Source organism: Vombatus ursinus, unplaced genomic scaffold (assembly GCF_900497805.2).
Source record: "Vombatus ursinus unplaced genomic scaffold, bare-nosed wombat genome assembly UNPS02004691.1, whole genome shotgun sequence".
In the NCBI taxonomy this organism is placed as follows: Eukaryota; Metazoa; Chordata; class Mammalia; order Diprotodontia; family Vombatidae; genus Vombatus; species Vombatus ursinus.
In genome coordinates, this window is record NW_020944469.1 from 5,914,236 (window position 1) to 5,937,887 (window position 23,652).

Sequence of the window (23,652 nt, forward strand, 5' to 3'; positions counted from 1 at the left end):
TTTATGTTATGTTTCAAGTAAATCTTATCAGAAATATTATATGATGTGTGTAATGAAACAGATCCTAACACAGGTGGGAAAGAACAATTTGAAAATTCATGAATTGTTATTGTTTTCAGTTTTATTATCAAACTGAATTATTTATTTGATTTAAATGAGTGGTTCTGCTTTAATCATTGGGGCCCACATGTAAATGAAAATTTTAATTTAGTCAAGTCTTATATTTTATTACGAGCTCAGTCGACTTTTTCAGGTACTGATACCTCCAAATATATCATAAGGAACTAATGATACTAACAAATGAATAGTCTTAACAATACATGTAGAAAACCTGTAATTATTGAATTTTTAAATCACTCTTCTGTTATAGAAATTGATCATGTTGTCTTTAGCGAGTAATATGTCAACATTATAGTATATTCCCACTTGCAAGCACAATTTTCTTCACATAATAAACAACAAATAATTGTTTGTTGTTTGCTGAACAGGTAACAAATGACTGAGTAGTATGAGGTGCTCCCTATATAATAATAAATAAAAGTCTTTATTAAGAGAGAAAGTCTTGTAAGCACATCACAGTGAAATACACTCATCTGTGGTAGAAGCACGGTGTGGTCATCACCGCCAAAGAGGGTAAAAAAAAACCCTCCAGTGATACTTAGCTGCTTATTAGCTAAGTGCTGTGGCCACTACTGCTCACTCATTTTCTCCTCCCCCTCCAAAGTGTCAGTTTCCCCATGGACCACCTGGATGGATGTGGGAAGAATATCTGTTGTGAAAGAAAATAATTGGTCTGGCTCTTAACTTAAAACAGTAGAGTGATGCCATGTAATATTCATTTGCTTTTCATTAACTACCTCCTTATCAAAAAATAAATGAAGAAAGAAGCTTACTTTAGCAAACCTAAAGGTTATTTCTCTGATGTTAACAGTGAAAATAATTATAAAATCCATTCAGAAGCAATATATTAAAAGTTACTTGCAAGATTACAATGAGTCATTATAAGCAAAACCAATGGGATCATGGGTTATGCTTGAAAAGCTAGTGTTTTGCCTTAGCTTAACATCCTTTTTCCATAAATCCCTCAGCTTTGCTTCACTTTTTACGTTAACAGCAGGAGACCATTATCCTGTAACCATGTTCTACTCTGTTGTCATTATCTCTTAATTAGAAAGCTTGTCAATCATGTCAGTCTATTTACTTTTATGTGCAGTGGACATTATGTGGTAGAAGAGGAGGAATTTAATTTTCTAACCACATAATCCTTTCTGCAGAAAACAGAGCATCCAAATACACAGCCAGCACCCCCCCATTCTGGGTCATGGCTGGTTCCCATTTCCAAATTGTCATCTTCTTTTCAAGTAAAACCTTTTCCTATGAACTTAAAAACATTTTTTTCTTTTTGTTTCAAATTCCATGGTCCTTCCTAACCACATCAGCCAGCATTTTGCTCCTGGTGCTTGAGCCAGATAAATGATCATAGCCTCATTTATCGCCTTTTGCGTTGACATGGACAGTATAACTCATAACAGAGTCCATTATCTGCCTGGCCAGGCATGCAGTGACAGGGACTGTTCCATAATGAATGCTTCCTTTTACCAGACAAATCCTTTTCTATGAAATACCATAAAGCATTGGAGGATGTTCAGCCAATCCAATTGCCCAATTAGCAGCATTTTCTTAGCCACATCAACCTTCAGAGAGAGTCCTTTTACTAAATGGTTGATACCTTTAACATTGTAATTGTCCTGGACTGGGTAATACTCCAAGGCGAAAATGTGACTCTGACATTTTAACAAGATTGATGTGTCTCATATTAATAGGTTTATAGATATCTTGTGGATTTTCTGTCTTTATATTAGGAAGATTTTATTTAGCTGTTTTTGTATTAATATAAATCTGCTTAATTTCAGTTTAGATATTATGATGTACTAAATTTTTATTAGCAAAATTAGATATTTGAAGAGATCTCAAATTTACTTCAGTACTTTGATGTATCTGTGATCCCTTCCAGAATGTATGTCTCAATCGATCCATGCCTCTTCATCCTGAAAAATCCTCCAGAGGGGGCCCATTCAGTCTACTGAGCGGGGCGGGGGGGGGGGTGTCTTTCTCTAAATCACTTGACATTTCTAGAATAGCAATGGAACACACAGGCTGTCCATTAGTTTTCCTTTGTTCTAACTATATAACGTTCCCACCTTGGTATGATATAGTAGAGCGCTAGAATTGGAACCTGGAAGACCTGAGTTCAAATCCTGCCTCAGGTGCTTATTAAATGTGTTTCTGGGCAATTCATTTTACTTTTATGTATCCTCACCTCAAAAATTAAGGGGTTGTACTCAGTGGCCTCTAAGGTCCTGTCCAGCTCTAAATCTGTGACTCTAAGATCATTTTTAATATATGCATGCCACTTCTCTTGCACAATTCTCTTGCAGCCTGACCATATGGCAGAGCTTTGGGTGAACTTCAATTTGAATTCTTTAGAGACTTGTGTCTCTGATTTGTACCCATGTAGCATAAGCAGAAGAATATTTTTGTAAGAAAAAATATTTCAGGGAAAAGCTTGGAGTCATCAAAAGGACAAAACTTGGTAATTGGAAAATAAAATATTTAATGAAAAAATGTCAATGGAAGAAACAAATGGCTGGGCAAAGAAGAAAAGTAGTAGGCATTTAAACAAATAGTATATCCCTTTGAACATTTGTCAAACAATGTGTTGTCATGTCTTTGAATTATCAAAACATCTCACTTTTCCATGAATTACCCAGATAATGTTTATACTGTTTCCAAGAAATACACTAAGCATCTAGCATAACCTGCCACATCAAGCAAAAGGCTGACTAAAAATGAAGGCAGGTGTGAGCCTGTGGATCAGACAGTTAGAAAGCTCATATGGTTAAGAGATTTATTTGTGCACTGTCTACCTGCAGGTTCGGGGACAATGCCTCAGACACTTGAAGGCTCAAAAGACGTATGGGCCCAACAACAGGGCTTTCCAAAGGTGAAGTTGCGTCTTGACTAAAGAGAGACCTTGAGGCCAATACCTAACCAGAGAAGATGCATTTTCAAATTCATTTATTAGAGTTTCATAATATAAATGATTATTAGCTATAAGACCAGTGACTCCCTGAGAATAGATTTCTGGAGAACTATCAGTCTGTAAAAGTCTCACCCATGGAGTGGGGGCCCCAGTGGTAGTTAGGAAATTCACACATACTTGTGAAAGACAACCATATTACCTTCCTTAAAAGAAAGTAATGAAATAAGCTAAGGTGCATTCAATAGTACAAACAAGTATTTTTGCAAACATGACCTTAATTAACCAATGATCTAATAGTTGCTCCCTATTTCAAGAAATTAGCCTAATTTCTGGCTGCAACCTAAATAGAGCTGATTTCTATTCTAACCTTACTATTGGTTGAAATACCAAAGTTCTTTTCAGGAATTCATTTCCTGACCTGTCTTCCACATCTGCTATTTATTTTCTGATTGATTGATTTTGTTCCTCTGCTAAGGCTATACCTTAAATATGGGCATTGAAACAATCATTTATTTCAATGACTATTTTGAACATTTTACTTCCATGTTCTTAAAGAATAATCGTATTTGTTACATAGTCCTTAAGATGGGCAAAAGTATCAGAAATATTTTTGGGGTCTGGTGACAGAATCTCAGAACTAAAAGGGACCTTGGAAATGCCCTGCCTGTCCCCACATCCCACCTGCACAGTTATCTCACCACTATGAGAACTGAGGGTCCCCACAGAGAAGTGCTTTGTCCAGGGTCACATGATTGAGAGATCGGTGGAAGAGGGACTCAAGTCCAGGTCTCCAGACTCCAAGCTTGATATCTGTTCTCTTCTACCACATGGCCTTTTTATTTCATGGCAGCGGCTAGGTTATACTATTTAGCACTTGGGTTACATTGCACAACCTTAGCTCAGAAACAGAAGAGTCTAGTCACACATTTGCAACACAAGTGGAGACTTTTAAATGCATTCAGTTCCTCAGCTATATTAACTTTTTACCTGCTTTCAAATTAAGTTTTAAGCCAACTAATTTCTTGGCAGGAATGCTGCCAGAGTTTGCACTGAGTAGTATCAGTACAATTACAAGGCTACAGGGATTGTGAAGATCAATGGACTGTTTTCATTATTCTCCTCCCTTAATATCACCTTAGAGAAAGCGTTTCTTTCTCTGTGTCTATAGACAGAAAAGGTGTTATAACATACCTAATATTAGTCTTAAATAAAGCATAATGATGATAAAATTAGGGTATGCAACATCATCATAATTGTGCCTTTTTTGCTATAAGTAAGTTTAAAAGGAAAATCCAAATTATGATTATAACTGACTACTTCCATGGTTTTGGACTCAGCCTAAACAATACTTCCGACAGTTCAGTAATTCAACAAATATCTAATGAATGCCTCCTTTGTGTAAAGTGAATAAAGATCCCATCCCTGCCTTCATGGAATAACAAGCAAGAGCAATCAAAGCAATACTCAAATAACAACAGTACAACATAGCTCACCTGAAATACCAGAAGACAGGCCCAAAGTACAAAGGTGGCTGGTTCAGAGAGGGCTAGATCTTACCCCCTTTGCGGGAGCCAGAAAAAGCTTCACAAAGGAAGTGGCCATTCACCTAGATTTTAGAAGGGGAAGATGAGGGGCCGGGAGGATGCTTACAGTAGAGAGAAGAGCTTGAACAAAGGTGTTGAGATGATAAATCTTTCAGCACGTTTCAAGGAGAGTGGATGGTTCAAGCTGGATGGGGTATGGGTGTTTGTGGGGGGAGCAAGAAAGGGGAAAGGCTGAAAAGGTGGATCGGGCCAGAAAATGAAGGAAATTCAGCACCAGAGAAAAGATTGAGCCTTAATTCGGTAGAAAAGTGGAAACTACTGTGTATCTTTGAATAGGTGAATGATATAACCAGAACTCTACCTTAGGAAGGTTTAAATGGCAGCTACACATTAGCTCTATTAAAGAAGGGAGAGATTAGAGGTAAGTAGGCTTTTGCAACAGTGTAGTTAAGACAGAAGGAGGACTGAACAGGGTAGGCAGTTGTTAGCAGATGTAGAAGTGAGGAATAGATTCAAGAACAGAAGTAGAATCAGCAGAATTAGGAAGTGATGTCATTAGTGGAGTAAGAAGGAGCAAGAGAAGAATGAAAGATAACACTAAGGTTTCTAGCCTGGGTGACTGGAAGGATTTGAAGTACCCTTATGAGCTGAAATAGGGAAGTAAGAAGGAGGACCTAGTTTAGGGAAGAGGGATGAAATAGAATGAGGAGTTCACTTTTGGGCATGTTAAGTTTGAGATATCAGCGAAATACCAAGGTGGCACTGAGTTTAAAGCTACTTAATTGAAGTATTATTGAGACAATGGCATGTTAAACCTTTCAAAACACAATACAAAAAGCATTTCTGTCTGCTCTGTGTATCTGATGGAGCACTCCAATGAAACTTAGGTATGTGGAAACAAATCTGTATGCCCTCTCTCTATGCTTGCCTGGCAAAGGCCCCTCCTAACACTTAAAGAAACCTTGTTTTCTGAACAATTCTAACATTAGTGATGAAGCATTTGGAAGAATGTCAAGTGAAAACAAAAGCCATACTACAATTACAGGCTTGAAGAAGGAAAAAAAAAGAATGTTAACAAATATTTAGAAATGTGCTTTTCAAGTATAAAATGTGTTATTAAGTGCAAAGATTGGAAGAAGCCTGAAATAAAGAGCTGCTCTCATTAAACGTAACCGCTAATGAATATCACACAAAGCATTTACCTTAATGAACATGTTTTGAAACCAATAAAAACCATTTGATGCATAAAATGGGAGAAAAAGGATAAAAAGCCACTTTAAAATATGAAGACTAGGGAACATAATAAATGCCTTAGATAACAACGGAGAAGTCCTACTATGACTCAGGATTGGAACAGCTATTTACTGTGATTATGGCTCACTCCTTTGAGACCTGGAAATTTTCATTTCTATACAAGGGGCTTAGTCATAGCCATTATAGCAGAAAGAGGCAAAAGGATGGTAATTCAAGCTCCTATGTATTTTTCAACCTTTATGAACTTTAGTGCACCTCAGTATCTTTTTTTTTGCTAAGTAAAGGACATTGATCTCTCTGACAGTTGGGAACTAAAACTGAGAATGTAATGAAATGCGTCAAGCACATGGGATAATCAAATAAATGAATAAATATTCATTAAAAACTGAAATTATCATTTGATTAAAAATGTACTAGATTTTGAAAATGCTCCTTGAAAGCAAATAATTAAGGCATTATGTCCTCCTAGTGCTTTTGAGGGGGTAAAAACCCAAAGGAATGCTAGAAACATGGGCTTTAGAATATCAAATGAAGTGTCAGGATGCTTCCTCACAGCGACAAGAGAGACATTTCATTGTCCATAATGTATATCTGAGAGAAGGAAGACTGTGCTGATAGCGATTTATTTTCCAGAAGTCATTATTACTTTCAGAGGTCAACTCTGCAGATGTTGATCTAGGCCACAGTTCTTCACCTTGTTTGGGTCCTAGACCCCTTGGATAGTCAGTCTGGTGAAGCCTATGGAAATATATAAAACAAAATTCAGAAAATAACAAAGCAAAACAATTATATTAAAACAGAATTGTTTGAAATATTTTCAAAACCAAGTTTGTGGGCCCTAGATCTAGATGACTCCCTCAGAAAGCAGCGGCTCAAACCTTCCTTGGCCTATTACAGCACAGGCCACCACATAGCTTCCCTGTCCTCTGCAGCCTGGCAAGCTGACCACACTTCTTTTGCTGTTTTAATTAAGGGATTTGGTCATCACTGACAGAATTTATTCAGGGTTCTATAACTTGGCATGAGTTTATGAGGTCATTTATTAGGGTAGTAATTAATAAGAGGGGGTAACCTTCCTTAACCATGAGTGGAAATTTTCATTTGAAATGTTGAGCCTACTGAAATTCCAGTGATGGTACCACAAATCTTCCCCAAAGTAGGCTTTCTGGGTTTGTGGAGCTTGCAATAACTTTAGGTTCTAACTTTGGGGAATCTGAGGACAGAGGTGTCAAACATTCCAGCCACACTGCAGTATACAACACTTTGAGTGGGACCTGATCCATATTAAAATATAAAATTAGGAAATATTTAACAAAATCAATAAAATACAATAGTGCATAGATAATAATAATAACAATAATATGTGTTTTTCTAAGTCAATATGCAATCTGCAAAGATCCTTTTGTATGATTTTAGGGGCCCCTACTTCTGAGTTTGACACCACAGTTATCAGAAATGGAGTAGTAGAGTACCTCAAAATGGGCTTCATTAAGGGGGGTAGGGCCTCAAGCCTTTTTTCTGAAGGAAGTCTATAGTTCTACTCCCCAATCAGCTCTCTGGAAGTTCATTCCCTGATGACTTTACTGACAAGAATATTCCAGGTCTGCCCTGTGTCCCTATTTTCAATGAAGACAGATACAGTGAGATACTGCATGTAAAATTCTTTTTAAAATTTAAAGCATTATAGAAATGTCAGAATTTTACAGATCCTCCCCAAGCCTAGCACCTTTTTTTCCATTTGGAGAGGGGAAGCCCCTAAACACTTCAACTGATTTCTTTTTTATCTGAAAATGTCTCCATGAGTAGAAACTTAGGTTATTCTCTGCATGTTCAAAAATGGTCATATAACTAAGGTAGACTTTTACCTTGAGAAGCCTTAGCATGGGACCAGTTGTTCTTTTGATTTTCTGCTCTCAGGTGTTTTGGTGTTTTGTTTTTACTCTGTGTCATCATGTATTTAGGATTATGGAACTATATTCCAGTTATTTCTCAGTAATTACCTAATTTGTTAAAGTTATATTCATAATTCTTTCCAAGATTCTAGCCATTCCTAACTTGGAGTTATACATGAATTTAAATAGCAGGGTTATTCAGTACCTCAACCAAATCATTAAAAAATATTAAATACCAAGATGGGCCTATTACTTCCTAATTAAACAACCCTTGTTATGCCCTCTTACTGCTCTCTCATGTTGACATAAAACCCTGACAACAATGCTATCTGATGTGTGATTGTTGCATCTGAACTTGAGAGGAGATGTTGCCGCTAACACTACCTTAAAAATTGGTGTAGCCAGTGGAAGGGCATTTTCCTTTAGGAAAAGATTTGTGTGCTTTGTGAAACACAACTATTTGATAACAGTTGGGTTCATGTTTTATTTTTGCTTCGCAGGGTTTGGGTGCAACAGGGGTAAGCAGACCCACAGAATCTGTTAGCACCATGACCGTGGACCAACACACCCAAGTGGAAGAGGAGAGATTCTTCCACTCACCCCTGCCTAGACAACATAGGCCAAGGTAAACCTCACTGGTGGTTGGGTCTTCATTTTTTCAAATTTTATTAATTTTTTCATTCAATTTTCTTTTCTTTTTCGGTCTGAATTCTCTCTCCCACCTCTGACATTCTTCCTCCTCACTCCTCCTCCCCACCATTGAGAAAGAGAGAAAAACAAAACCAGTTGCAAACATGTATAGTCAAGCAAAACAAAAGTTGGTCTTCTTAAAGAAAACTTTACATAGATTAGAATATGGAGACAGATCACTTGGAGCGTCTCCTCCCTCTCGACATCCATGACACCCAATGCCTGATAGCACAACAAGGTAGACCAGGAACAGCAAAGTGATTTGATTCGAGGAATGCTATGACTGATCAACCACATGTTATTTTCCTGACAATTAAGAAGTGATATAAGGGAAGATGCAATGTCCATACCCCTAGATTTGTCTCTTTAGTTCATAGGTAGGTTATTGAAATCCACTTTTTCCCTTCACAGATAGGTGGATAGGAAAACACAGGTTCTCTTACCTCTTGATCTGATGAGTGGACTCAGAAATAGCATAATTGAGTAGGTTTTCTTTCCAAGAGCTGTTGGAAAGCTCAGCTGTTCTGAATACAGATAGTTCTCACATTCTTGTTGATCGCTATTGGAGTTCTGATCTGAAACAAAACAGTAAAAGTTTTCCTGGTCACCTTCTCCCTGTCCTACCCTGTTACCCCAGATTTCCTAGACTTTAATGGCACAAGCAACTTCTATATATGTCAATGGCCAGAGAGTATGTTATTATCATTATTATTATTATTATTACATCAAAAATTAATTAGAAGCTAGTCATTTCATGACTACATACGACTTAAATCATTGTTTCTCATGAATATATTTTCAAATCAACATTTCATCTTGTCATTTAGGAAGCATAGTAATCGAAAGAAATAATGTTATGGCTGTTCTATTACCTATGTAAACAGTTTCATTTTCAGGGTAAACTGTCAGGATTTGGGCCAAATAGTTAGGATTTGAGCTTGCAAAGCAAATTATATGCTTCCTTACCATGATTTTATCAATTTCCAGTGTGAATTTGAGTTAAGCCATCACTCTACCATAACAAGGTTTCTACCGTCTAAAGAACATAGAAGACATTGTTTTTCTTAGCTCTCCAGAAGGTTTACAATGGCTGCATAAATGCCCTTTCACTTACAGAAGTTTAAACAAATACTTGGATGTGTGCTTTAGGGATGACATACCAAGAATATCTTACGAAGACTTCAGCGAACCTGGTGCTGGAAGATCTGCCGCAGGCAAACCTGTAAGGCGAGACCCTGGGCATTCCGGCTTATTTGTGGAACCTGGAACCTTGAAATACTACACGTTAGTCGAAAGTGACAGCCGTCCGACTAGCAGCGAGCATCGACGAGGAAGATCTACAAGCGTTGGAAGAAAAGAGAGGCCTTCTCCCCAAGGTATGCCTGAGTGCTTTTGCTTAGTAAATTAAATTAATGATGTCCTGTCACTTCCAAAATGGTATCTGGTTCTTAGAAGGTAAACGTTGATTGGTGGTGAAAAACTGTTCTTTCAGCTATCAAGGTATGATCGAGGATTATGTCATTTGGCTATTTCTCGTGGCTTTAGGGGAGATGAATCCTTTTTTACTACAGACTCAGAGGCTGGGAATCTAAGCCTCAGATTTTCAATTTCTTTATCTTGAACAGGGATAGGCAAAGAGCACCTGGCTGAGTGCTTAAGGATCCTGAGTGCATGAAACCAAGTGACAAATTCAGGTGCCATAACTTTGAGGTCAGAGCTTCACATAAACATTGCCTGGACGTTATTGTTTATCCAAGCCCTTATATATCAAAATTAAAATGAATTTCTCTTCCCTCGGAGATTACTTGGAAGGCACTGCAGATTTCATTAAATGACTGACCTTTTTCCTTTCAGTAGTGCTCTTATTGCAGAAAGTAGTCAGAGTTTCTTATTTCTTTAGCTGTTTTGCTAAGGTTGGCTCATTGTTGTGAAGAGAATATTGCCACCTCCTTCTGAGGTCCTCATCCTCCTTTATTGATCTGTTTTCACAATGCTTTTGGATTATAACTCAGTACAAACAGAAAACCAAGCTGAGTCAACTCCCCAAAACTCAGCCACTCTAAAAGCATGTGGTCTCTTTGAGCACCAATATTCTGTATAAAATATCCCAAAATTCTTACTTTCATTTTTGTACATAAACTCCTGTGATCCAGTTAACCACTGATCCATTTAAAAAAAGAGAAACTTTGCCCATGAACACTGAATATTATGACGCTGTGAATGTAAAAGCAATTGAAATCTCTCAAGTATTTATTGAATGGCTCCAGGGCACATAACACTGTACTAGATGCTAAAGCATTTACAAAATGGGGTACTCATTGTCTCATTTATCAGGAAGAGGGCAAAATTCAGTTATTTATTTTTACTTCTTGGTCAACATTTCAAATTTGAAGCAAATCATATTTCCCTGGGTGTTTACTACCTTATACTTGGTGGCAAATTTTAGCCTATGTGATACTAGAGTTTATGTGAGAACACAATATATGTATATGAATATGTATGTTTGCAAATATGAATATTATATATACATTTATTAGAATGTATGACTCACCCCAATAAAAAGTGCCTACATCTCTTTCTCAGACTTCCACCAAATAAGAGTGTTATGGAGAGCCATTTTTGTGTCAAGTGGGCACAGTACTCCTCGATAATATTAATTCACTTGTAATAGTTATGACATTGCATCTGAGAAAGTAAGAAATTGATGTACCAACTTTCATATTCCCTGAGAAAACCACCATGAACCCACCACTTAGAAATTCAGTTACCCTGGGATAAATTAAATAATATCAGAAGTGACTTCCTGAGCAGCTTTCTTTTGGAGGAATAGTGAAGGCTTCCACTTAGTTTTCACTTTGGAAATGTCAGTAAATAATCCCCTGTCTCTTGGCCCTTTTATTTCCACAATTAATATCATTGATGTCATGAGCAAGGTGTCCAGGTACTATTGCTGCTATTCTTTTATGTTGTTATTTCTAACAGTGAAGAGGATATAAATGAATGAATGGCTGAGCACTATTAAGTAGTTACTGTGTCCCAAGAAGTAAGGTGGTGACTATATGAGTAGAGAAAAGGGGATGGATGTGAGAGTTGTTATGGAGGTAGAAATGACAAGATCTGGCAATATTACATATGCAGGTGAGTGAGAATAAGGAGCTGAGGATGACCCTGGGATTCTGAACCTGAGTAACTGGAAAGATGACAGTACCCTGGGCAAAAATTGGGAAGTCTGAAAGAATGAGCTTTGGGGGATAGATAATATTGAATATGAGATGCATACATGACATTCAGTTCAAAATGTCCACAAAGCTATTCATGCCAGACTAGATCTCAGAAGAGACACTGGGACTGTATATAGAGGTCTGGGAGTCATCAGCATAACGGATAATTAAAATCATGTGAGCTGGTGAGGTCACTTGAGAGATTATATAGAGAAAAGAGGGCCCAGGATAGAGCATTGGGCTATACTCATATTTAGGGTATGTGACATGAATGATAATATCTCAAATGGGACTGAGAAGGAGCAATCATATAGGTAGGAAAAGAACCAACAGAAAGCAGCGTCATGAAAACTCAGAGAGAAGAAAGTATCCAGGAGGCAAGGGTAGTCATCAGTGTTAAATTCTGAAGATAGATTAAGAATGATGGCAATTGAAAAAAGGTCATCAGATTTATCATTCAGAAGATCACTGTTAACTTTGTAGAGAGCAGTTTTAGTTGAATGATGTAGTTGGCTACAAAGGGTTAAGAAATAAATGAAAGAGAAAGTAGAGGCAATGAGTATAGACTTTTTTTTTCCTAAGAGCTGGAGAAAGAAAGGGAAGAGAGATGTGGGAAAGCTTATAGCCTGAGAGGCTGGTACAGTCTAGTGAGGGATTTTTAAACAATGAAGAGACTTGGATAGGTTTGTAGGTAGCAAGAAAGGAATCATTAAGTGGATAGAGCACTGACCCTGAAGTCAGGAGGACCTGAGTTCAAATCCGGCCTCTGACCAAACACCTGACACTTACTAGCTGTGTGACCCTGGGCAAGTCACTTAACCCCAATTGCCTAAAAAAAACCCCGAAACAAAAAACAGAAAACAAAAAAACAAGAAAGGAATCATTAGATAAGGAGAGATTGAAGGTTAGAGAGAAAGTGGATAATTGTGGAGACAATCTGCTAGATAAGATGGTAGGGCATGGGATCAAAGATACATGTAGAATGGTTGGTTTTGGTGAAAAGAAGGGTGGTTAGAATAAAAGAGACAATGGAGGATGATGTCAAGGTGAAATAGCCCTGGGGCTATGAGCTAAATGAGCTGAACAGACCAGTCTGAGAGCAACTGAAGATGAACAGATGGCAGCAAGAGAGAAGACCAGCCCAAGGTTAAGTAGTTGGGGCTTTCCACTTCCAGACCATTGCTCTTTCATTCTGAGTTTTAAATCTTTTCTTTAGTTTAAGTAATAACTCGTCATTGAATAATTATTTGAAAATAGGATTATGTGAAAAATAGTTTCCAAAAGCCATAACTTAGTCTGCATGTTTGGTAGCCTAGATAGGCATTTCTCCAATTAAGAAAAGTCCACATACTGTAGCACAAACTTATTAACTATGTAGAAATGATTATTCAGTTAAAAAAAAGATTTACCACAAAATTCCTTTAAATCAGGAGGTCTTTAGCTTTTTTATGTCATGGACCCCCTTTGGCAGTCTGGTGAAACCTACAAACTCTCAGAATCATGTTTATAAATGCAAAAAAAAAACCCAACAAAATAAATAGGATTACTAAAGAAACCTATTATATTGAAACACACTTATCAATATATTTTTTTTTTAAAATAAGTTCACGAACCCCAGGTTAAGGATCTATTTTTTTAATAGCTAGCCATCCTAATGCATTTCAAATGTTTCTCCCACAGAAGAATATATGTTCCTTGAGTAGAGGGCTAGTTTCATTTTTGTCTTTGAATCATCAACACTGAGCCCAGGGCCTTGGATGCAGTAAGGGGCTTAACAAATTATTTGAATTGAACTGAATTGAAAGTGTAATTTGGTTTATATTTATGTATTTGATTTGTACATCTTTCCAGGAAGGAAAGGCTACCTGGAATCATGGGTGGAAGGCTAGTCTTAGAGTCAGGAAGACCTAGGTTGAAGGCCTATCCCTGACTTGCTTCCCTGATCATGGGCAAGTCACTTAATCTATTATTGTCCCAGGCAACCTCTAAGACTATAATTTATTAATGTATTGCTGATTTGCAACAGCATTTGTGGAGGCAGTTTCCTTTCTGGGACTTTCTGCCATTGACGAAATCACAGATCTGAACTCCCACCCCCAATTTTTTCCCTAAGAACACATAAAAAATTGTATGAACCTACATAAAAGTGTCCCCAAAGTCTTAATGCATTTTACAGATTTAATAGCTTTAGAGTGAGAATACCTATATTACAACTTTCAGAGCATTTGAGATTATTAGGAAATTAATATTTTAAAATGAAATGTCGCCTTAATGATGTTATTAGCCGGCTTGTAGTGGTATCCTCAGTGAAAGTACCCAAAAGCCCCCAGGGGTGTGGAACCTGCAGCCTCGAGGACACATGTGGCCCTCTAGGTCCTCAAGTGGACCCTTTGACTCAATCCAAACTGACTTTGTATATAGACTGGTCCTAAACTATATACAAAACCAGAATCAACAGGATACATCTCCAAATCAATCTGAGGAGCAAGGACAAGATGACATTGAAGGTTTGATCCTTTTATTTGTTTTGACTAAGACTCCCTCCTGGTGCCCCCTTCCGTTTTGATTATGAAATTTATCTGTTCATTCAAAACGATTGTCATTAGTCCTGATGCAAACCCAGATCCACCAGACACCAGAATTGATGATTTTATATTTCAAATATGGGACAGCGATTTAGAATTAACAACTCAAGAGGTTTGCAGAACTGCCAACAGCAAGAAAAAAATTGAAATATTATAGCCGAGGAGGCTCATAACAAAAATGATACTGTGAGGAGAAAGCTGTATGGTTGCAATTCCTTTGAAACTCCATGTGTGGGACTGCCTGGTTACATTTTTTGTTAACTCCAAGAGTGCCCCAAGGAGCCATGCACTTGCCAGCAAAGCAGGCCCTAGTGGTCCCAGCCACTAGCTCAGGTTTGAGCTGCCAATGCCTGTTGCTAAGGGCTATTTAAAATAGCCAAGTGCTTCAGAATTTAACTCTTACCACAACTTGTTGGCAAAGTGTTTGGAGAGCAAAAAAGGGGCCTTCTCTCCATTTCAGCCTTGACTATGAAGATCATGCATTCTATAACTAAAGCAACTAAGCCCTGTTGCTGATAAATATTGGTGATGATCACAAAATCATATTTTTGCGACTTCCACTCATGAACTTATAATATTTCTCCATGCTCTGCTACTGAATAATTACCAGCATTTACATAAGAGCCAAGATTTACACAGTAGTATAAAGTTTGCAAAATACTTCGCATACATTATTTCATTATAAACTTTGTTTCCCCTTCCCTCCTCCCAGCACAGTGCTCTTCAACACAGAAAACAATGAACTGCTTATCAAAAGGAATTAATCCTTGCATTACACTGAATTTTATAGACAAAATCCATAGGAAAATGAAGCTTTCATATCAGCAATGATTTTATTTGACATGTGCCCATTGGTACTTGGAGCACTGAAAAGCATCACATCCTTTAAGGAAAACTCAAAGTATTGATTTAACTTTGAGAAATAAACTACGAAGTATGATAGTACCTGGGGGCAGCTAGGTGGCTCATTGAATAGAGCACTGGGCCTGGAGTCAGGAAAACATGAGTTCAAATGTGACCTCTGACACTTACCAGCTGTGTGACCGTGGGCAAGTCTTTTCACTTCTGTTTACCTTACTCCACTGGAGAAGGAAATGGCAAACTACTCCAATATCTTTACCAAGAAAACCCTGTTGATAGTATTGGTGTGCTATGTGGTCCCTGGGGTCATGAGGAGTCAGACATGACCCAACAACAGTAATAGCACCTAGTTCTTCCATCAGCTCTTTTTGGCTCTTCACCAAGACTGGACCCAAACCCACCAATTTTCTAGGGATTTGGGGTCCTTTTCAGTGTTGTGCCAGGGAGTTGCAATATACAACCTATTTCCATATGCAAATTCAGACATCTAAAGAACTTGGTAATTCTTTCTTAGCCCCATAAGACAAAAGGATACATATGCAAATAAGGTTTGTAGAAGAGCCTGAGGTGTCTCATAATTTCCCAAGGTAGATATGCAAACTAACCTCTAATAATGAACCTGGCTTACATAAAGAAAAGGCAGAATAAAGGACAGTGATTTAAATGAATCCTTAGCTTTCTTCTAGGCCCAGTTTAGTGGGCTGCCTGAAGGAACCCTTTCTCAAAGCCCAGGATTGTTATTTCTCTCCTCTCCCCTTTATGTTAGCAGAATTTCTTATCTATGTAAATATTGTGTGTCCCTAGGAGAATACCAGCTCCTTCAGATGGGGACTCTGTGTGTATGTTTGTGTATATGTACACATTTGCAAACCTTTGAGTACCCATCTCCTCACATGGTATCTTTTGTCCTTAGTAGGCTCTTAAGAACTATTAGCTATATTGATTTGAATTAAAGTGAAAATTATTTTAGGGACAATGCAGCATTTCAGTGCCTAATAAGTAACTTTTAAGTTGTTCAATTGATCTTCTGTTTCCATTTCTGCTCTCATATTAACCCACATATTTTCTCTGTCTCACCATTGGATATATTTTATGTGGGGAACCAAGATGCTTTTTGCAAAGAACTAGAGAAAAGCTTCAAATCTTTCTTTATGTTAAATTGTCATCAAAAAACTTCCTGTTTTTGATAGAAACATTAGCTCAGAATTTCCTCCCATCAGCAGCTGGTTTTATTTAATACCTCGAAAATTAGAAGATGACAGAAAAAAGATAGAATCCGTGATGTTGACTGTATTTGAGAAATCACAGCCTGGAAATTTGTCTCTGACAACTAAGCACTGGTGTGCCAAAGCATCTGATCAGATGATGGCAGTTTTGTCAAGTTTAGCCATATTTGACATTTGATTCTGCTGACAATTTGGGATCGTGGCTCCTTGCGCCACAGTACCAGAATCTTTCTTTCAATTGTTTTGCCTATTTATTGGTTTTTTGTTAATATGTCCTGGAAGGTTAAACTTACTAACTAAATTGTTTTTGATTTTTCTTTTGATTAATTCAATTCTTTTATTAGCTTTTTGATTCTAGGTAATTCTAAATGTTTCATGCAGAATCTTCTATAATCTTAAGGAAGGAAGGAAATACCCATTTGTTTGTTTGTTTGTTTGTTTGTTTTTTTAAAGGCAATTGGAGTTAAGTGACTTGCCCAGGATCACACAGCTAGTAAGTGTCAAGTGTTTGGTCTGAGGCTGAATTTGAACTCAGGTCCTCCTGACTTCAGGGCCAGTGCTCTATCCACTGCGCCAGCTAGCTGCCCCTGAAATACCCATTTGTTGAGTGCCTACTGTGTACTAAGCTCTTGACAAATATTATCTCACTTGATCTCATATGAATGCTATAGATGATGAAACAATTGAGATAGGCATAGGGACCAATGATTTAAAAAAAGCTTCCAGATGAAAAAAAACTCCCTTTACCAATGCAAACTGGTACCAGGAAGATCTGGGTTCAAGTCTTGCCTCTGGCACATATTGCAGCTTAGTCTTAGAGAGTTGCCTACACCAGCACTTGTGATTTTCTCAGGTTCATATAGCCAATATGTGCCAGAGACAAGACTTGAACCCAGATCTTCCTGGTTCTAAAGCAGACTCTTTATCAAACCTGCCATGCTGTCCCTAATGAAACAATATCAATCTTATATATGTAGTCATTGAATGGCATAGCATCTAAGTACTTAAAAGATAAGCTGGCAATCATAAGAAAACCTAGACACTAATTATTGAGAATTTCAACATTACTCTTTCATACTTATACGAATCTATCAGAAAACTGTATAAGAAAAGTATTAAGAATCTCAGGAGAATACTAACAAAATTAGATATAATTGACCTTTGGGGATTATTGAATGGAATTATTAAGGAGAATACTTATTTTTCTACATTATAAGGCACTTGAAAAAATTTTGACCACCTGATGAGGACTTAAAGGATATATGAATGCAAAAAGGTAGAAATATTAAAAACCTTATTAAGAAATTGTAACATATGGGGCATCTAGGTGGCGCAGTGAAAAGAGCACCAACCCTGAAGTCAGGAGGACCTGAGTTCAAATCCAGCCTCAGACCAAACACTTGACACTTACTAGCTGTGTGACCCATGGCAAGTCACTTAACCCCAATTGCCCAAAAAACAAGCAAACAAAAAAAAATGGGTGTTCCCTTCCTGTCCCCAACCCACAGTAGATGAGTTGTAGAGTGGACCAAGGCTCAAAGATTTGCTCATGTTCTCACACATGACCTACTAAGTGCCAGGGATGCAACCCCACTAAACCATGATGCCTACTAGTTGTAACAGTAATATAAAAAATAGAAACAGAGGGAAACATGGTCAAAGCAGAGGTATGTACAATTATTTCTATTTGCAAATGTTTCTATGCTTTTCTTAATGAACCCAAGAGAACTTGCAAAGAAGTTAATTAAGACAATAGCTTCATTAAAGCATAATATAAATCTACAAAAATTATCAAACTTTCTCTACATTATTAATAAAACCCAGGAGACAGGAAAGTAAATTTCATTTGACATAAAAAAGATAGTATCTGGGAATTAACTTCCCAAAACATACATAGGAATATACCCACAAAATAATTTTTATAAAAATAAAAGACCTAAGTAAAGAGAAATTCAGCCTAGGGGAAAAAAAAAAGACTTAGCAGAACATGATAGCTGTCTTTAAGCATCTGGAGGACTGACACCTAGAGGAGGGATTCAAGGTGCTCTGTCTGAGGGAGAGAAATAGAGGAAGAGCCAGAAATAAAGGGCCAAAATTACAACGAGTCAAACTTGACATTGAGCCAACAAAACCTTCATAACAATTAGAGAGAGAGAGCTAGCTAGATATAAAATACTTGCTATGTGCCAGGCACTGTGCTAAGTACTGGGGATACAAATAACAAGCAAGCCAGCAAGATAGGCCCTTCCCGCTGGGAGCTTCCATTCTAATGGGGAAGAGCTGGAAAGGAGCGTGGAGGGTTCTGCACGTGGCAGGATGGAGTGGACATGACCAGAAAGTGGCATCGAGGCCTGGTTCTGGACCAGAGATGACAAAAGCTCATCTACCTGAGCTGGGGGACAAAAGGGGCAGAATTCAATGCTGCCTAGGAAGGAGAGAGGACATTGATGGTTGGAGCATGGGCATTCTGGTGACTAGATGCTTGGGCTGAAAAGCCCCTGATTAGGTGACCCTGGAACAGAGTCCAAGATTGTGGGGGAGCAGGAGACGGGGCAGAGAGAGATTAGAATGGTGGCCAAAATGGAGGCAGTGGGGTGAAAAGACAGCTAGGAACACTTAGAGCTATTGGAAAGGCCTGCCTTGGGAGGGAATGGGGTCTTCCTAATAGGAGGTCTTAAAATTCAGGTTGAATTACCACTTGTTGAGTATGTTGAAAGTTATGTGCTGGATTAGATAGATGACTATTAAGGTCTTTGCCTAGTCCTTGCCCTACTCTCTCTCCAGACAAATATCTGACTGCCCGTGAGACATTTCAAATTGGATGTCCCAAAGGCATGTCAACAATATGTCCAAAATATACTTTATTATCATTCACCAAAATTAAGTTTTGCTGAACATCATATACTTTGTAACACGATAAATTCCAAATGGATAAATTATTAAGATATAAAAAAAATTAGAGGCAAATAGAAGGTTTTATCTTTTACAATCATAGATAGAAGAAAGATTTGTAACCAGACAAGGAGAAAAGACATCATCAAAAGTAAAATAGACTATTTTGATTAAACAAAATGTAAACATTTTCACCCATGGAATATCAATGCATCTGGAATCACAAGGAAAAGTACAGTTTAAGGGAAAATATATTTGTATTAAATATCAGACAAAAGTCAGACTTTCAATGTCAGCAGGAAATTTACATAAATCTGTACAATTAAGAGTCATTCCCTCATGGACAAATGGTCAAAAGACAAGAATGATGAGTTTTCAAAAGAAGAAATACAAATAATATGACCTGAAAAAATATTCAGAGTCACTAATAGTTAGAGAAATGCAAATATAAAAAACCCTGAGTTATCAACTAGCATCCTTTTTTGCTCAGAAAATTGCTAAAAGAAGAGAAAACTTATTTTTAAGTGACTGTGGGTCCACAGATATTCTAATTTACTCCTAATGTAGATGTGAGTTGCTTCTACCATTCTGGAAGACAATTGGAATTAGGTAAGAAAATTTACTAAATTGTTCTTACCCACTGGCTCACTATATAGTCCAAGAAGTATGTTGACAGCAAGAAAAGATATGGCCATATAAACAAAAATATTAATAGCAGCATTATTTGTGATAGCCTAAAACTAGAAACAGTATATTTGCTTAATGACTGGAGAGTAGCTGGACAAATTAGATTATATTAATGTCATGGAAGATTATTGAAATATAAGGAATGATTTGTATGAAGAATTCACAGGGGAAAAATGAGGATATTTGCCTGAAGTTCTACAGACAAAAGCACAATATCTTCTACTGCAGTGATGTCAATAAAACTGGCATAGAGAGGCAATAGAACTCTGGTCAAATACCACAACAACAGTTAATGTTAATGACGCCACACCAAATAAAAGGACACATCTCTCTTTCCTACTGATAAGTGATAATATAGCTTTGGGGGGGAATTTCCTTTCAAAGATGTTTGTTGGGCTATTTGCTGGGAACTATCTATTGTGTAAGAGTTAAATATATCATTAGATTTTTGAAATTGCAATTCTCACATAATACAAATCTTCTTAAATGTTCAAGCTATTCCTTTGAAAGAATGACACATGTCATATGGAACTTTAGGGTTATGTTTATATAACACCAAAAATCTATAAAGACAGAAATATTTTGTAAACTATATGGATACCTTATGATATAACACTCAACAAGTGGATAATTGTGAACACAAGTATCATGACTAAATGTTTCAGTTGTGTACCATCTACCTCTTTATCATCATCATTTGGTGGTGGCAAAGGTGATAGTACTCAGCTATTTAGGATGAGAAAGGATCTGTTTTCAAGACCGTTTTACATATTCAAGATTAATGGTATGCATCAAGATTGGTCAAGGGTAAGACTATGGAAAATTGGGGTAATAAGAGTTCAGACCAAATGCTTTTTTTTTTTTTGTGAGGCAATTGGGGTTAAGTGACTTGCACAGACTCACACAGCTAGGAAGTATTATATGTCTGAGGCCGGATTTGAACTCAGGTCCTCCTGACTCCAGGGCTGGTGCTCTATCTACTGTAGCACCTAGCTGCTCCCCCAAATGCTTTCTTAAAAGCAGAAAAATAACCACTAAGAAAAATGGAGGAAGAAAGAATTAAATCCATGTAGTTCTGGTCATTGATATGCAGAATCGTCCTATATGCAGCACTTATTTAAACCACCAATACAACTGCCAAATCTTACACTGTATTTGTTTTGTTCACCTTTATTATTGAACAATTACTGCTTAATTCACTGTAGATTTGTAATTACCAAATTGGCTAACAAAGTCTTGTCATGGCCATCATTTAGATATTGCCTTCATCCTTGTTATGCCTTGATCATAACAGATCAGAGTAGAAAATGAAGACCAAAAATCACAATTATGCTTTTAAAAAATTATGGCACCGTCATCCCCCCAATTTCACAAACCTCAGCATAGCTATTATTTTCTTTGCTTATTGCCTTTAACCTGAAGTGCCTATTTAGAGTTCTTGTTCCAGAACCTCTGAATTGTTTTGCAGACTGAAGAAGTGATTTATTTGAGTATTTATTTGTTCTATATATAGCACAATTCCTCAAGGTCCTGTATAGTTAACTTTGAAATTAATGAATATGTCATTGTGTCAGTTGAAAAGAAAGATGAGGTAAAAAGTTTCATTAATTTCAAGTTTCCTTTGTAATTCTCAAGAATCTTAAGTAGGAAATGTTGTTCCTGTGAAAATGAATAATTGTTTACTGCATGTTCTCCCATGTTGGCCAAACCCTCAGGTCTAAAATCTTGCTGTCCACTGGCTGACACACAAATGCTGTCCATCAGAAGGAGAAACCTTCATAAAAGGCAACCAGAATTTTCTGCCAAAATATTTTTTCTACTGCTGCTCAGAGAAAGCTTTCCTGTGGCATGACACAGTATGCCCTTTGTGCACGTTAACAGCTTTCACTTTGGAAAATCATTACACAAAATTGGCAGTTGTGTTCTTTGGGTTTGTTTATTTTTTGTAACCCATGTTCTGGCATTTATGAAATTTCTTTGCATTGATTGGCATAAATATACTCCAAAGTCCAGCAAGTGTTTGGACAAGAGGGAAATGCGGGGACAAACTAAACTCTTTCCTCCTCTTCTCAAGTCTAGAGAATAAATGCTTTTTATGTCCTGAGAGATAAAGGATATTGTTGAACAAAAGCTAGTATCAGAGTCCACGGGTAAAGGCATTGTTCCCATCTCACTATAATTTGCATTTTCATCTTTAGGAACTGCCACAGTAGGTCAGAACCACGTTCCACTCAGTCCACAGTTCTATTGCTATCATCAACCCCCACCCCCACCCCCATCCCCACCAAGGGTTATCCCCCTTAATATTAACCTGAATAGGTAGGTAGGCCCCAGAATCTCTCAAGCCATTTATGATTCTGTCCTTTATACATTCGTTCCAATTATTTTGGAATCCATTATATATATATAATACATATATATGCATATATATATATATATATATATATATACCTGTGCCACCCTTGGACTATGGAGTTCCATACACTTATTGGAAGGACTATTTGCCTTGATTTGTGCAAAGTATGTCTAGCTCAAGTTTCAAAGGATTTGTTGCATTCTAGAAAACTTCAAATAGCTTTGCATCATAGTAGTAGCCTTGTCTGCTTCCAAAATGCATAACTACCAGTCAAAACCAGTTAGAAGTAGAACTTCGGTTTTTCCTTGAACGAGTGTCATGAGAATTGTGGGGATTTCATGGTGAGTGGGAAAAGGAGATCACTGGGATATCAACTCATTTCAATTCACAGTTCAACATTCTGGGTTGGAGTCAAAGTGGAATACTTAGCTTGGTATTTGTTGGGATGGAGTGATCTTGATTCACCACCCTTTTTGATAATAATCTAAAAACACCCCAGGGTGAAATTTAGACTATGTCTAGCCAGTATAAATAAAATTGTCTGTGTAGTCTGATCATTCACATATGGTCAAACTGGAAAATTATCACAAGAAGTTAGAGCTGGAATTTGAAAAAAAAAAAACTGTTAAGCACCAAAGATGGAGCTTGAACCCAAGTTGATTCTAAGTCAACTGCTTTTTCCACTGCTTTTACTCCATGCTGCCAAGCATATGAAGATAACCTGAATAGTCAATTATAGAGCCAATTTACTAGATACTTCCAAAGATATATCAAGATACTTACTTATGTTTTTCTATTTTCATCCAGATGGTTGGCATCATAGAGTAACAGTTTCAGACCCAGGGAGACATTGTTCCTAACTTGGGATTTTCTAGTGATCTAATGAAGTGAAAAAGTCTTGACCTAAACAAGCCAAGCTGGTATTTCATAGTCCCGATTCCAAGAAAGTTATAAGAACTAAAATGATTCAAAATACTACCTAAAAAGGGAATTGTGGAATTATTAGGGCCATTTCTGCCATCTCAATCAGCAATTCTATGCTTGGGTTAGGATGATACTGACTATTCAAAGCCTAGCTTTTAGCACAGTGCCTGCCACATAGTAGGTGCTTAACAAATGTTTATTAACTGAATGATGTGGATTTTCATATAATTGTATGATGATGTAATGAGTGTGTGATGTAATTGTGTACCTGGTTTCTTGAATGAGTATTCAAATAATTCATGTGTAAATAGTAATTGAAGCAAAAAAAAATCTATTTGACTCCTGCAGTGACATTTAGAGATGACTATGCTGTGAAAATATGAGATCTTGCTCTAACATAGATTCTGGTGCTTGATGTGGCCTTGATGTCAGAGCATCTAGCTTTAAATTCCAGCTCTTCTACTTTCACTGCCCACA

General features: G+C 37.3%; 1 protein-coding gene across 1 annotated transcript in view; it reads left to right on the plus strand.

Annotated features, from left to right (window-relative positions):
• Positions 1-23,652, plus strand: part of LOC114026284 (connector enhancer of kinase suppressor of ras 2-like) — a 560,345-nt gene that overhangs the window by 370,494 nt on the left and 166,199 nt on the right. The window contains exons 10-11 of the mRNA XM_027839961.1: positions 8,234-8,358; positions 9,573-9,799. Of these exons, the coding sequence (XP_027695762.1) occupies positions 8,234-8,358; positions 9,573-9,799 (352 nt within the window). The remainder of the gene's footprint in view (positions 1-8,233; positions 8,359-9,572; positions 9,800-23,652) is intronic.